The sequence below is a fragment of the Pelmatolapia mariae genome, linkage group LG10_11 (genome assembly GCF_036321145.2).
Source record: "Pelmatolapia mariae isolate MD_Pm_ZW linkage group LG10_11, Pm_UMD_F_2, whole genome shotgun sequence".
Classification (NCBI taxonomy): Eukaryota; Metazoa; Chordata; class Actinopteri; order Cichliformes; family Cichlidae; genus Pelmatolapia; species Pelmatolapia mariae.
The window spans coordinates 66,570,516-66,586,893 of NC_086236.1; the positions used below are offsets into that span (position 1 = coordinate 66,570,516).

A 16,378-nucleotide genomic window follows, 5' to 3' on the forward strand; every position below is an offset into this window, starting at 1 on the left:
TCCTTGCCATGTTACCAAAGTTTAAGCCTAACCAATAAAATACTGTTAAACCACCTGCTGTCTCTGTTCTGGGTTTCTGCAACTGAGTCCAGTTTCAGTACAGACCACTCGGTCCCGTGACACATACACACACCTATATAGGCTAAGGGGGGGTTGCCCTCCCCAGGCTCATAACTGTAGCTTCCTGTTTATCTTACTGAGGCAGACCCCCAGTGTCAATAAAGTCCTCACTCTACACTTATCCTCAAAGAGCCTAAAAATAACACACACAAAGAATAAAGAATTCATACAGACATATTAACTCACCTTGATCTGGACAATTTAAATCCTTCATTCATCACTGGTGAGGAGAGGTGAGCATACACTAGTGTTGGAATTATGAAGCAAAGAAAAAATTGATGGTGACATTTCATGTCCCAATTGCCAGTCTTGGTAGCTGGGGATCGGTCCCCCAGGACCTCCTCTCCTGGCCGCCGCCTGGCTCACATTGCACTCGACCCCTACGGTGCCTCCTGTGGGTGGTGGGCCCATGTCCCTTTTTTGGGGCTGTGCCCGGCCGGGCCCTATGGACTAAGGACCGGCCACCAGACGCGCGCCCTCGGAGTTTAAGTATCTCGGGGTCTTGTTCACGAGTGACAGGAGAAGGGAGTGGGAGATCGGCAGACGGATTGGTGCAGCAGCCGCAGCAACGCTGTACCGATCTGTTGTGGTGAAGAGAGAGCTGAGTGTAAAAGCGAAGCTCTCAATTTACCGGTCCCTCTATGTCCCTACCCTCATCTGTGGTCACAAGCTGCGGGTAGTGACCGAAAGAACGAGATCGCGCGCGAAACAAGCGGCGGAAATGAGCTTCCTCCGAAGGGTGGCTGGCCTCGCCCTTAGAGATAGGGTGAGAAGTTCGGCCATTCGGGAGGGGCTCAGAGTAGAGCCGCTGCTCCTCCACATCGAAAGGAGCCAGTTGAGGTGGTTTGGGCATCTGACAAGGATGCCTCCTGGGCGCCTCCTGGGTGAGGTGTTCCGGGCATGTCCCACCAGGAGGACATGTATGGATTGTTTCACTCACCTGGAGCTGCTGCATCTCTTGGCTGTATTTGTTTGTCTGCTGGGCAACAGTTTTCTCCAGATGCTGTCTGATTTCCTGAGCTGAGATGATCTCCTTCTCCAGGGCTTGGAGCTTCAGCTGGCTCTCACGTTTCTCCTGGCCCACTTGGGTCAAATGGCTCCCGGTCTGGTTAAGTGACTCCTCTACCCAAGTCAGCTGGCCCTGATAGGCCTCTGCTGCCTCTTGGTGGTATTCTGGGAGTATTCATGTCCCAACTGAAGGAGATTTGGTGTATGGTTGCCCTTTTGAGCAAATGTGTGTGAGTAGCTCTTGAATGGGTCAGTGTGGCTTCCAGGTAGGCTCCTTGATTACTGCGTCTCATAGCTTGTATCTCCTTTGCAAGCAGCATGTTTTCCTCCTCTAGGAGTTTAGCTTGGTTCAGGTAGGTCTCCAGTTGTCGATTTAGGTTCAGCATCTGCTGCTTCTCCTCACCCAGGTGGTTGGTGTGGGAGATTCTTTGTAAACTGTTGAGTGAGGCTCCTGGGAGGCTCTGGAAATGTGACTGCCTGCAAGAGGGTTTCCATTCATACTAGGCTTAATGAAGGGGATGGGCACATGGAAAAAGGGGAGTGGGGTGGAGAGGGAGGAGACTCAAGGCTGGAAAGGGAGAGGAGGGGAGAGGAGAGGAAGATGGATGGAGTGACTAAGTGGGATGAAGGAAAGCAGAGACTAAATGAGATAGAGGGTTGGAGTAGCAGGGGTGGGTATAGCAGGGAAAGGGCAGAAAGAGAAGCAGTGATCTAATTTATAAAATTAACTCTTTCACCACTGGCACAATGTCCACCTGAATTTGAGCTCAGCAATGGAGCACTGTATACTTCCCTCTTCTCTGTATCCCACTTTATTAGGAATTTGAAGAATTTAAAGGACTCAATGTCAATACTTTTTTAGACTTCACAATATTAAGCAGACTGAAACAAGTGAAAACCGTAACCAACACATTTCCTTTAAATAAATCTGGCTAAATACACAGGTATATGAATCGTTAAGCCAAACAATGCAAAAATAATATGGGCTTGTGAAATCCATAACCTTGTTGTCACCAAATGCCCCCGAACACTGGCCACAATATTACTCTTTTGTTGGTTAGGGATAAAAAGAGACAAACATAGAAGAAAAAAATGTACACACAGAGAATATGTGCAGGTGCAATTTTTGAACAAGGAAGATCAAAGATAAAATTTGTGTGTAAGCAAAAGTTGAATCAAGCTGTGGTTTGGTAACTAGGAACTTATACAGCTACAAAATTGTGAGAGCCTGTCACCAGAGGTGTGGACTCGAGTCACATGACTTGGACTGGAGTCAGACTCGAGTCATTAATTTTCTGACTTTAGACTTGACTTGAAAAAATGTTGTAAGACTTGTGACTTGACTTGGACTTTTACACCAATGACTTGGGACTTGAATTGGATTTGAGCCTGTTTACTTGAAAAGACTTGATATTTTACCCAAATCTAAAATTTAACATACATATTATATAAAAAGTGCGGACCATTAATTCATTTTATTCATTCATTCATTCATTCTTACCACACTCCCTATGTATGTGAGCGTGAGCTGTAGCACAGCCAATCAAATTAACCAGATTTTTAAAAAAACAAAAACAAAAACGCTCGAGCCAAAAATGCTGCCAAGAGTAATTTCTTTCGGGTATATAAACTACGAAGTAAAACATGCAAGAAGAGAATCACAGACGGAGATGGAAAAACTTCCAACATTCCGACATTTGAAGTTGCATAAAGAACGGTAGGTGGTGCTTTTTTTTTTTTTGCTACGATGAGATAGATGAGATAGATAGACTTAGCTAACTTCATCTTATTAGCAAATGTTCTCCAGGCTACGTTGATGATACTGTTTGGCTTTAACATGTATTATATTTTTGTCATGCTATTTTAAATCCGGTCCTACAAGCGCAAAGAAAAACATGCAACTTGTTAGCTCAGAATTGTCGGTGAATGGTGAGCAGGGTCCGTTTCAGAAAGTGGGTTCTGTAGCTGTACTCAGGGAAGAGAGTTTCTCTCCGTCTCCTCCCCATCATTAACTCCGTAGATTTAACCCAGTTTAGACTGACAAATATTTATTTTACCATCACATCAAAATTCAAAACCGCTGTGTTTAATTTGCAATTAGTGCTGTTGAGCTTGTTAATAGGTATGCCCTCATTGTCATCTGTTGTGATTTTATTTTGAAAGGATGTTTCCTGTTATGCTGCGGAGTATACGCGAGAGTTCAATAAACAAAGTCACATTGGTGTGAATGTTCCGGCAAAAGCCGATGTTCCACGTGTGATTATTTCTCCGTCTAGATAATAAGTATCTTCAGTATTCATGCAGATTCTGCTGGAAGACCCGGCCCTGGCCCACCTTAGTGTTTAATTGAGTAGTCGTGCTATACATGGCCTTTTTCTTCTCTCATTTATGTCAGTACATCAAATAAAATACTTTGATCTTCTGTTATTAGCTGTTGTTTATTTGCAAAGGTCAGTTATTCTTAACAGGGATGCTAAACATTGCTTATTAGAACTGTATGCAGAGTTTTTCAGAAAAGTGTTTTAATAAATAATTTTTTATATTTTTTTATTTATATTTTTTATTGTCTGAAAACTATGAGGGTTTAAGTGTTAATATTTATTTAGGATTATTAGGAACAACTTAAAGTCAAATGCAGTTCATGAATGGTTGTAATGGAATTTCTGACATGAGTCTAATATGCTTACCTCTATCAGATTTGAAGAATACCAGATGAAAAAGAGGATCACAAATGAACCTCAACAGCCTTCCATATCACAGTTTATGGACACTTGTACCGGACAGTACAGCATGACTCATCCACAGCAGAAATCTATCACGAATGCATTATTAAGTGACTTGATTATTGGTTGCAACCTGCCCCTTTCTATTGTGGAAAACAAGAATTTTCAGCACTTTCTGACAGTAGTTGACAGAAAATACAGTCCGGTATGTCGCAGAACAATTATATCAAAAACAGAGAACCTCGCTGCTGAGAAACGTTCAATGTCAAAAACTCAGTTGAGCGAGACTGATCATGTTTCATTCACTGTGGACATTTGGTCGGACCGAAGGATGAGGGGTTTCCTTGGTATCACTGTGCACTGGATACAGAAAGAGACAGAGAGGATGCAGCTGAAATCCAAACTGCTGGCCTTTGACCGCTTCAAAGGATTACACACTGGTGAAAGAATCTGTGAGAAATTTGAAGCTATATGTGACGACTACAACATCAAAGATAAACTAGACTATATTAGTGACAATGCTGCCAATATGCGGAAAGCATTCACTGTGTGCTTCCCCACTGAGCAAGGTGAGGAACATGATGATGACGGTGATCATCTTGACGACCCAGAGCTCAGGCACAATTTAACCTTGGAAGATCAGGAAACAGTAGGTGCTGCTATGGCAAAGACACAGCTGAAGTGTGTTTTGCGCACACACTTCAGCTGGTGGTGAGATATGGTTTGTCAGAGACCAAAGTGGCATCTCCTTCACTTTCAAAGTTATCTAAGCTCAGCTCTCTACTGCACACAAGCACAACATTCAAAGATGTTTTTGAAGCTGAATTTGGTGAACAGAAAGGGATCCCTGCTGCTGTAATCACAAGATGGAATTTAACACTGAGACAAGTAAAGGCAGTTCTCCAATGTGAACATCTAAAACTCTGCGCTGTTCTTGAAATGGCTGGGCACAAGGAGTTATTATTCACAACACGAGAGTGGAACCTGTTGAAGGAGATGGTGGACATCTTGAAGCCTTTTGGAGAAGCAACAGATTTGACACAAGGTGAGAAAATAGTCACGATCAGTGCTGTTGTTCCATCCGTGCTGTCCCTCAATCACCACCTTGAGAAACTGAAGCCTCAAGTCCGTTTCCTGAATGGTCTGGTCAGGAGTCTCCAAGCATCTTTGAACAAAAGATTTCTTGGAATCTTTATCAGTGTGCGAATGGCTAGAGCAGAAGATGGGATCACTGCCCCCTTTTCAGATCCAGTGTACCTTAAAGCAGCTGCTTTGGATCTAGCATTTTCTCTGTTGTGGGTGGAACACCATGTGTTGGGCAGTTGTGACATAAAGACAGAGGTGACACAAAAAGTTAAAGGTAAAGATTGAATATAGTGTATATTTTTTCTGTATTTTTTTATGTCTAAAACTGTAAGAAAGGCTCTTTTGCTGTTGTTAATTTGTTTTGCCAGATCTGATCCTGCAAGATACTGCAAATCCTGCAAAGTCAGAGCAACCTGTGACTCCTGGTGAGGAACATCAAGAGGACTGTGAAGATGGAGGACTCTTTGCTGCTTACTGTAAGAGGCAGAAGAAGGATGTGGGGAAGAGTCCAGCTCTACAGCTAAGTCACTACCTGGATATTGCTGATGGACAGAATGCCCCCTTGTTCTGGGCAATGAACATGCAGAATCTTCCTTCTCTGTTTCATGTGGCCACCAGAGTTTTGGCAGTACCTGCATGTAGTGCTCCTGTGGAGCGAGTTTTCAGCTATGGTGGCATCATTCTACGGCCTCATCGTGCACAAATGACTGACAGACTTTTGGCCAATTTGGTCTTTTGCAAATGCAATGAGGAATAGTTAACTGAATTAACTTAAAGTGCACATTCTTGTTCATTGTTCATTTATATATATACACATATATAATGTTTTTGTTTTTTTTCCTCTGTCACTCACACATGGACACATACAAACACACATGTTCACACTTGTGACAGACTAGATGAGAGAGAGAGGACAAGCTAATCACACCGCACTAAATTTACTGCGATGGTTCATTGTTTTGTACATAAGGAAATCGCAGCACTTTTTGTTTCAACAGGAAGTTCTGCTTTTGCATTTTTCACTGAATGTTTATTCTGTGAATTTGTAATTTAGAGGAAGACTATTCTTGCAGCAAAGTTTAATTGAGCTGTACATTATAAAGGTGCAGTTTCAGAATTAGTTTGTGCACACTTGTTTCATCAGGTGTTGAGATAAATACAGATTTAAAAAAAGAACACATGGTCTATTATTTACATTTAACATATAACTGCAACATTGTTTTAAAAAAAGACTTGAAAGGACTTGAAATTCAAAGTTTAGGACTTGGGACTTGACTTGAAAGTTGTCTGTCTTGACTTAAGACTCTGACTTGCCTGACTAGACTTGAGACTTGACTCGTGACTTGAGGATAAAGACTTGAGACTTACTTGAGACTTGCAAAACAATGACTTGGTCCCACCTCTGCCTGTCACCAGCTACAAGTAATCATAATTAGGCCGATGCCAAAAACCCTAACCCTTGGGCCGAACCACAGATAGAAACATGTAGTCTATGGGCCAAGTTGGAAAAAAAACTCCTAAAAAACAGCACTGAGGGACAACAAATTGAATTATTTTGCTTCACTGTTTATACAAAATCAACATTTAAAGTCTAAGGTACACACTAGGCATCTGTTCACAACATATTCACTGCTCGCAGTAATAGTATTATCTTTTCATCATACTGTAAAGTGTTTGAGGTTCATCCAGCCAGATATGTATGCAAATTACATTCACAGACAAAAGCAGAAGTTGGTGTTAGAAACAGACTTAATATAACTCAGGAAACAACAACTTCTCTCATGTATGCCCTGTGGTTCAACTACAGTACTCTTCTCTGTCTACGAGTCACAAAAAAACCAAACAGGAAGACTGTAAGGATGGCAGAGGACAAGGTTAACTACGCATCAGTTGTATTTAAATCTAACCACCAACAAAGATCAGAAGGTAAGTTAAGCCTTTCAAATGTACAGCGTAAAGAAAAAGAGATTCATCAACTCAGAGTACTTATGTAGTCTTTTCAGTATAATGGATGTGAAGACACACACTATTATTTTCACTTCCTGTTTAAGCAACATGCACCGAAGATTACAATATGACCAAAAATGAAAAAAGATTTCAGAAGAATGTAATGAAGCATATCTAAAGGTTTTTAAGGCAAAGTTTATCCTTTCCTCCTCTTAGGCAATAGTTATAAGACAGGGGGAAAAAAACATGGATTAAAGATATTATAATGTTAAGTCCAAATAATGAAATAGGCATTAGAATGCCCTGTTATTTGATAACTCGTGATTACTAATTCATTTTTAAACCTTTCAGTTAAAAAGGAGGAAACAGTGTATGATGAAGTAAAGGTGCAAAACAGGGCAACAGAACAAACTCCTGTCACAAATGGTGAGTAGTCAAATGAAAAACATGAAAGCATTTCTTCTTCTTTTTTCCCCGCCTGTCCCGTTTGGTTCTTTTGCCATCAGAATTGTTGTCTAAAGGCCAAGAAAGATGCCCAATGGATTTACTTTACCAAGTGGACCATCCCGGCCTTGCCATATTGGTCCATTTGATTGACCTTTGTTTTTATTGTTTATTTTATTTTATTTTCAGTTGTTACATATGGGACAGACATGACTGGGGGAAAGGAAAGGGAGAAAAAAAGACAGGGAGGGAAAGAAAAACAGCGGGGAAGAGGAACGGTGAAAAAGGGCACAAAAAAAAGTGGGGGGGCAAAAAATACATATATATATAGATATATATATCTATATATATATATCAATCACCTGGATCACCTGTTGAGAGAAAAAAAGAGAAAACAAGCAAAAAAGAGAGCAATACAATAAACAACATCATTGCAATAATCTATGTGTATATAACAGTAAATACTAAATATTGAATATTATTGTGCAGCACGTAAGATCAACAGCACACAGTGTGCTTTGAGGTAGCAGCCAAAAAAGGGTGTAGTTTGTATCTGTGAGCACCCGTGTGTACACCTGTGAGCATGGGCGCGCTTGTATTCAAAAGGTTCCTTCATGTAACGCTCTGCTAGAGGGTGTGGGGAGCCATAGCCCCGTCCTCCTGGGCATGAAGCAGGTATGGAGGAGATCTGTCTGTGAAGGTTCTCAGTCATCCAGGTCATCGTAGTCTAAGGAGCTTGGAAAGAAAAGCGTCTGGACTTCTTTAAGTTACTTGAAGACGTTTCACCTCTCATCCGAGAAGCTTCTTCAGTTCTGAACTGAAGAAACTTCTCGGATGAGAGGTGAAACGTCTTCAAGCAACTTAAAGAAGTCCAGATGCTTTTCTTTCCAAGCTCCTTAGACTATGGAGGAGATCCAGGCTCCAGACATCCAGAGACCCCCAGAGCACAAGAGACCAAGGAAGACCACCGGACGGGCAACCGTGCCACTCTCCCGGAAAGAGCTGAGGAGAGCCCCAGATGAGGGATCATCCAGCAGCCGCGGAGCAGAAGCCAGAGGGGGTTGCAGCGATGTGCCCGTGAGCTCCGCCGGCAGCCAGCTGTGCCAGAGTGGACCGAGCCCCAGGCCCAGAGGCCGAGAGCACCCCACCCCCCAAAGGGGCCCGACCAAGCCACAGGCGCCCGGCCCCGACAAGCAGCCACCCGGAGTGAGCTAGTGCATACCTGAGCACCCAGCCCCGAACACCAAGAACCACCAATGCACCGATGTCTGAGGGCGTCAGCCACCGGCAGGGGGAGTGGTGGGGGGAGATAGGCCTCCATACCTTGGAGGGCCTGAGATGTCCCTAGAGAGGAGGCGTCTAATACCCGATCTGACATATAGACACAGACAAACAGGCACACACAGATACGAACATCCATTCCCACCCCCATGCACACATATGCAAATACTCAGCACTTACCCATGTGGAGACTGATATAAGTAGACACTGTACACACAATCACACTCCTCAAACATACTCTGTACTCCCGGTCTAGGTACCCTTACCCCTAGAGGGGGGAAACTGCACCCAGACCCAGCAGGTGTTACCCTTTTCCCTGGGGTGGAGAGAAGCAGACCGCCCCCGACTCCGCAATAGCAGGGAGGCCCCACATTCCACACCCCAATCAGACAGTCAACTCCTCCGCCCAGCCCCCCCACCTGCCAGAGAGCAGTAGGTTAGCGCATAGCCCCTCCCGAGAACCCTCAATGTATACATGTATTTACAATTGAGAGGTGGGCACCGGCGCCAGAGGTGAGGTTGTATTCCCTGACGGTCTTCTGGATGCCGTGTAGCGTGCCCGCCCCCAAGGTCCTATATGTATGTGTTATGAGAGTGTGAGTAATGTGGATGTCTCCCCTGCACCCTGGTGACACACCTGCACCCCAAGGCCCTGCATGTGTGGGTGATTGTGGTGGAGCGGGAAGAGGGAGGCAGCTGGAGATGGGGAGGGAAGGGAGGGAGGGGAAAGAGGCCCCTCCCAGGGGCCAGCTCCCCCGCTGACCCCAGTAGGCACCCCAACACTCTGGAACCCACCAGGGCAAGGGGGCCCAGGCCCATCCGGACCAGGACCCACAGCAGCAGCACCGCCCGGCCCCACAGAGTCCGGGGCAGCCCACCCGACCCCGCCACAGATAAAACTGCACCCACCCCATCATTCACTCATCTCCTAGACTACACAAGACAATAGACACCCAGGTTGAGTTCTTCCTCCACCTCTCCTATAATTTCCCCCCCACCTGCAGAGTGAACTCCTGGAGACCAGAGAACTTCTGCAACGATGTAACAGCCTCCCCACCAGTTGAAGAGCCCCCAGGTGGCTCGATGCACCCGAGGCCCCCCGCGCCAGGGCTGAGCCTCCATGCACCCACCCGCCCACAACCTCGGCGACACACCAACCAGGACCCAAGCCCCCAAGGCCCAGCCAGGGCCCCAGCCCGGAGATGGAGCACCCCCAGAACCCCACGCCCGCCCCGGACGTGGGGTGGGCGCATTTTGTATAGCTTCTTTTCTTTTGTTTAGTAGCTTTCTGCCTTCACCTGAGAGGGTGTACCCTAAGTACACACAGCCACAGTATTTTGCTTACACCCTTCCTCTGTGTGACCAGTCACTAAAATGTCATCTACGTAGAGTAGAAACTGTCTCTGCCCCTCAAAAGTGAAGCCAAACACTGAGAAAAACAATGAAATTGTAGTTGTTCTTGGCTGAGAAGCACAAAACCCCTTCTTTTTTTCTTTTTTCTTTTTATTTCAAGACAAGAAACTAAGTTTTAACTTTTCTGCCTTATCACCTAAAACAAAGCAGACAACCCAGCTCTCAGCTGGCTCTGAACTTATCATCATCAAGGTCGCATGGTGAGAACTACTACAGAAGTCACAGTACTCCTCACTCAAGCAACACGTCTAAACAAAAAAAAAAAAAAAAAAAATCAGCACACTACACAGAGAACAACAATTAGTAAATCATATGCCTAATCATTATGTGTCACTGTGATCTGCAAGTGTGATCACAAATTTACTTATTTTTCAAACCAACAAAAAAACAAAACAAAAACAGGTTGCTGACGGCATGAACGCTTTACACACATGAGTCAGGATGCAAAAAAGGCTGCTGCCAAAGACAAATCAGAAGTGTGAGGGGAAAAAAAACTGAGCCCAAAGACAGTTGCATGTTTGAGCTTTAATAGCTGTTTCCCTCCCTCTGATGTGTTCTTATGTAGCTCCTGCTGTAAAAAATGTGTAACTTGCTCATCAGCTTAGCACTGACCTCATATTTAATTCGGCTTCTCAACTGTATAGCTTTAGCTGTTGTATACAGGGTTTAGCTTATTAGTTGATAGTATAGGTGTGCTCTATATTTCAGCAATGTCTCATCTAGGATGACAGGTTTTCAAGCAGGTCAAGTGCCTCTATGCACTTAATTAGTTTAGACATTTTCTTTATTTTCTTCATCTCATATGTCATTGTACTGAATTTGAGCAACCTTAAGCTTGATGCAGACTACTTCTAACAATTATTCACCTCACATCATAACTGACTAAGTTGCCTCTTCATATTAATATTATTTCATTATTAATGTTATTATCTCTTTATATAACAGCAATAATATATCACAATATTTATTTATATTTTATTTGTATCCACCAGGGGCTGCGGGTGATCTGCAGTTTCACCCTTTCCCAAGCTGGAGACATTTTCCTTTTCACACACTTTCCTTGGCTGAACAATGACACAAGCATCTCTCTATTTCATTTAATATGTGTTTGTGTGAATCATTCTGTTCATTCTGGGCATGGTCTTCATCCCAAATATGTGTCATTGTTAATACCAGTTTACAGGTTGTTATCCTTGCTATCATCAACATTACAGTTAAGTTCTAATTCAATTTAGCCTTTTGTTTATTTTATTTTATTCCTCTTGTATTTATATGTATTCAGTCAGGTCTGTTTCCAGCCCTTTTGATCTTAAATTTTTCACTTGGTGAGGGATTATTATGTTCTTCCTGATCTGAACTATTCTCTTCACCTGAGCTGCTATCCTGTTCTGAGTCACTGTCTTCTTTGTTTGTTAATGCTTTTACTCTTTTTCGCCTGTCTTCCTCTCCATTCCTCTCCCCTTCTTTTGGATTATTCCTGCTCCGGCTTGTTGTTTTTCTAACCATCCCTCATCAGGTGTTAATTTTGCTTGTTTATTCCCCATTTTCAAAGATTTTGCTGGGCCTTCACTGGCACACTCGACTTCAGAGTGGTTTACTGATACGGCCTTCGACTTCACCCTAGAGGTGAAGCGGTATCAGTTTTATGAGACGAAGCTCAACCGTTCTCCTTTGTCACCAGTACGTGAGCCTCAAGCAAAGAACAAAATAAAATAGAAGTAGTTCAGCAGCGTATTGTGCTGTAAAACCAACTTACTTCTAGACACATACACACATAGACATTTGCGCGCTAATTTGTATTTTACGGCTACCTCTAAAACCAGTCTAAACACAGTTCCTTTTGGCGAACTTAAACCTATTTTACTTTGTCAAAATATTTCAATTTGTCGAAACGTATTTTAATTTGTCACGAAGTAATTTTGGCTACTTCTAAAACCAGTCTAAACATATCTTACGTTTCTTTAAACAAAATAGTGAATCCCAAAATAGAATCCCACCACCGTGAACCAGACTATAAACACCGACCTGGCCACAAACTCTTCCATGTTGGCCCCTCTCACGGGGGGGGGGGGGCTATACCTTCTCCCTCACAGAAGGTATAGCCTGAGAATATACATCCCTGATAAGCTGGAGGAGTCTCACTATCTGTTTAACGTCTCCCATTACAATGGCCTCACTGTGTTAACATTCCACATGCATGCAAACTGGTGACAGGAGTGCTCTTACTATGGTAAAGTGAGAAAGTGATATTACTATAACTAATGTGATATGATTAAATATGTGATTAATACATGAGAAAAGAAATTTGACTCCACATGCTTTTGTTCCTCAAATTGTTATGCAATCTTTTTGTTCAACCCACTGATTAAAGCTGGAAGTCTGCACATCAACTGCATCTGGGTTGTTTCATTTAAAATTCACTGTGATAATGTACAGAACTAAAATGAGAAAAAAGTTGTCTCTGTCCAAATATTTATGGACTTAACTGCATTTCTATCTGTTTAGCCTCTGCAGAATTCTTGCCTGACAAGAAATCAAACAGCAGATGTCGCCACTATCAGCAGTTGGCTTGTTGTTTGGGCATGCTTTGTATAATTTTGGTGTTGGGCATCATAGCAGTCGGTGTCTATCGTAAGTATGAAAACATCCATGCATTAACTCAGTCTTAGATATAAATAACAGCACTTTAGATGAATTATATTAGTCACAATAAAATGTTGTTAAACAATGTTTAACAACATTTTATTTAGGAAACAAATAAGTCTAATTTCTTGATTAATATATTTTTGACCATTTAAAAAATACTTGTGATTTTTCAGTTTTAACTTTTTCTTTTTAGATGCAAATTCCCACAGAAAATATGCAAACCAAGAAATGATCCCAAACAAAGCAGTTGATGCAATTTTACATTGTAAATATTCTATAATAACATTGAATACAGTGGTTTTAAGGAAACATAACAGTAGTCATTAGGGCAGTCCTTATGCTGTGACTGCTGACACAACCAGTCTGCAGCTACATTACCAAAAGAATCCCCAACAAAAATGCATTTTTATACTTTTAGTAACATTTTCATAAAATTAGAACCTCTATTGCATTGTGGGAATTTTCATCTCCTTTACCCATTAAGGAAATATTAGACCAAGTATAAAAAAAAAGGTAGCTAGTAAAAAAGTTTAATTAGAACAGAGGAGAAAATACTTTAAGCAGTGGTAAAATTATAAAAACAAAATGTGAAAATGAAAACTGCATCATTACCATGTCTTAAAAACTAATTTTAATTTCGCAGATGTTACATCAATTCATGAGATTGATGAAACTGAGATGAACCAACTGAAAGAAAACCAAACAACTTTAAACGCTGTCAATCGTAACCTGACAAAACTCAACAACAAACTTAGCTCAGACAATGAAGACTTGAAGAGGAACCAAACCAAGCTCACACTCCAGATGAACAACCTGACTCAAGTCGTCACTGTCTTAGAGAAAAACGTGACAAACCTGACTGCAGAAAACTGGAACCTTAGAGGGAAAAATGAGGAGCTGGAGGCAGAGAAGAAAAACCTAACAAACCAAATACAAGACATGACGACATCATGGAATGAGCTCAATGTTAGTCGAGCTCAATGGAGCATTGATGCCTACTGTCCCAAGAACAAGATCAATAACAGTATGTTCCAAATATATTAGTACAAAAATACCAAATGTAACATAAATATGCAGTGATGTTTATTAATTGATCTCCATTCTTGCAGACCGAACGTGTAATGTTTGTCAGGCTGGCTGGCTTCCCTTCCAGTCAGACTGCTATGCAATTAATAATGCTGAACTTCCTGATCGGAAAACCTGGGAAGGTGCTCGAGAAAATTGTACAGGAAAGATTTCAGATTTGGCTGTTGTGAATAATGAAACAGAAAAGGTAACGAGAAACCAGCGGGACTCTAAATCTAATCTGAAAATAAGTTGTGACACAATGTTCTAGGAAAAATATTTATTATATATTATTTTGATATGATATGTGATCTATTTAATATCTCTGAAAACTTTCTATTCTCAGAATTTTGTCAGTGGCAACAGCTGGTGGAATTCTGGAAACAGTGCATACTGGATTGGTCTGAGAGTCGAAGGTGGGAACTGGAAGTGGGTGGATGGAAGAAATCTGACTAATAGGTAAGAGACACTTTGAATCAAAAATAATTTTAAATATTTTGAAAATCGGAGATAAATGAATGTCTTATTTTATATCAATATTGATTCCCCTTCATCAAACCTGTGATTTTCCTCAGCTCCTGGATCACACAGGCTCCTACTGATGGTCAATGTGCAATTTCTGTGAAAAATGAATTTAAATCAGTGAACTGTAGTGAGAAGAACCAATGGATCTGCAAGAAAAAAGCCTTAACTCTTTGAAAACTGCAGTAAAATGTCACAAGACTGCTGGATGTTCTGAAAATATGTAAAAATTGTGCTTCTGTTCTGTGTCCTGTTCTGTTTGTATATGTGTGTTTTTGCTGCTGATACAACCAAATTTCCCCTTGTGGGACAATTAAAGGATTATTCTATTCTATTCTATTCTAAATATAATATTATTATTGCTCTTATCAGTAAAAATAGATTTCATTATATAAATATAATAAAATATGAACACTGCTTTATTATTTTTGTACATTTAAAAGAAAACTGTAATTTAAAATATTGTACTTTTACTAGAAAAAAAAGAAAGTAAAAAATGAAACAGTTTTTTCAATCAAATAATTGCCATATTGTTACTTTTTCTTTTTAACAAAAGTTTTAAACAAATGTTGTAGCTTGAACAACACTGTTCAAACTGCTGTAACATGTTTAATCAAGATGAGGAAGAAGGAGAGCTGGCCTCTACATTTGGACTGTCAACATCAGCCACAGAGCAGCAGAGAAGAACAGGAAGTCCAACTTATTAAATGAGTCTCATGCTTTGTATTTTATATTTATGCTTTGTCAAATCAGTTTTTCAACATTGTTATTATAGTTTATTTGCTTTTTTTAAAATAATTTTTCTTTTCTTTCAGTTTTACATTTTCCAAATTAGATTCTGTTACTTTTCCGTGGCTCTACAGTTTAGTTGATAACACATTCAGTTAGCAATTGGAGGTTCACTAGTTTGATTCCTGCAGGAGATGCAAATTCCCTTTGGGCTCACATCAGGAAGAGCTTCCGATCTAAAATACTAGCAAATCAAACACACAACCCTTGTGACAGAGGAGCAGCTGAAAGTAATTTACAGATTCAGTTATTTTCAGAGAAAATTTACTCTTTTAGGTTTAGTTCAAAAGTTATTAACTTGGATTTAGTTTCTATTTAGGTTCAATGCTAATTTTAGTTAAACTATAACATGGTAATTAGCACAGGGCATTATCTAAGAAGCTCAGAATGGTTATTGGAAATGTTTGCTCTGCATAAAAATCCTCATGTATACATCCATAATTTTTCATAAAAGGTCTGAAAATAAGTTGCTAAACAAACTATTTTTTTTTAGTTTAGATGCATGGTAGTTTGCATCAGGGGCGATTCTAGGATCAGAGCTTTGGGGGTGCTGAGCACCCAGAGAGCTGCCCAGCCAGGCAAGATAAACTTTACTCGTCACAATGAGACTTCTTCCCTGTCTCTGTCAGTCCCTGCATCCTTAAATGTCTCCAGTTGTCCCGAGTTCTCTATAACTGTCTCCTTGGTGCATTTAAACCCCTGTTTCTCCCTGTCCTCATCGTCTGTTGTCTTCATCTTCGTTATCAGTCATCATAATTTTACCATCTCTGTGCAAGTCTGCAAATTTCTTTATTAAATCATAAGATTCTTAAATTAATCAAGTCTCCCTGTGCCTGGGTCCTCGTCTCAAAACATGACATCACTGTTTTGTACATTTTAACACAATTTAATCCCCACATCTGTGAAAGAAAAACAAAACACTTTTTTGAAAAGTCTGTAACAAAACCATCAAATCTGATGAAGTTTATTTAAATGCTGGAAAAGAAGAACGGATTGGAATAAAAAAATACATATCCTAACCTTAATTACTGGGGGAGAATAATGAATGATGCTCATAGTGAATAAAAAGTAAACTGAGTGTATTTTTTGGACAGAGATTCACTTTTAATGTGTATGTATAATATAATACAGATACATTAAAAAACACTCCCAAAACAGAATAAATTATTACAAATAAATTATTACAAAATGTTAGTAAAAAACTATAAAAAATGGAGGCAACTTTGCCTGTGGTAGAATGTATACACTGTATGAAAAAATCTTTACCTCAGATACTAATTTTATTAATTTAATAATACTAATTTTGTGTTGTAAGATTTATGAGTTTCATGCAT

At 40.8% G+C, this 16,378-nt stretch overlaps 1 protein-coding gene across 1 annotated transcript; it reads left to right on the top strand.

Annotated features, from left to right (window-relative positions):
- Positions 1 to 6,742: 6,742 nt before the first annotated feature.
- Positions 6,743 to 14,568, top strand: LOC134637448 (C-type lectin domain family 12 member B-like). The gene is made up of 7 exons (XM_063487871.1): positions 6,743 to 6,863; positions 7,236 to 7,310; positions 12,528 to 12,653; positions 13,312 to 13,692; positions 13,778 to 13,941; positions 14,080 to 14,192; positions 14,309 to 14,568. The coding sequence occupies exons 1-7, from the start codon at positions 6,797 to 6,799 to the stop codon at positions 14,430 to 14,432; spliced, it is 1,050 nt and encodes a 349-aa protein (XP_063343941.1). The 5' UTR covers positions 6,743 to 6,796; the 3' UTR covers positions 14,433 to 14,568.
- Positions 14,569 to 16,378: the final 1,810 nt, after the last annotated feature.

Excerpts from the sequence above, each read along its gene's own strand:
- LOC134637448 (XM_063487871.1), top strand. The coding sequence starts at position 6,797 with ATGGCAGAGGACAAGGTTAACTACGCATCAGTTGTATTTAAATCTAAC. Across the intron at positions 6,864-7,235 it reads CCACCAACAAAGATCAGAAG|TTAAAAAGGAGGAAACAGTG; the intron begins GTAAGTTAAGCC and ends TAAACCTTTCAG. Across the intron at positions 14,193-14,308 it reads GGAAGAAATCTGACTAATAG|CTCCTGGATCACACAGGCTC; the intron begins GTAAGAGACACT and ends GATTTTCCTCAG.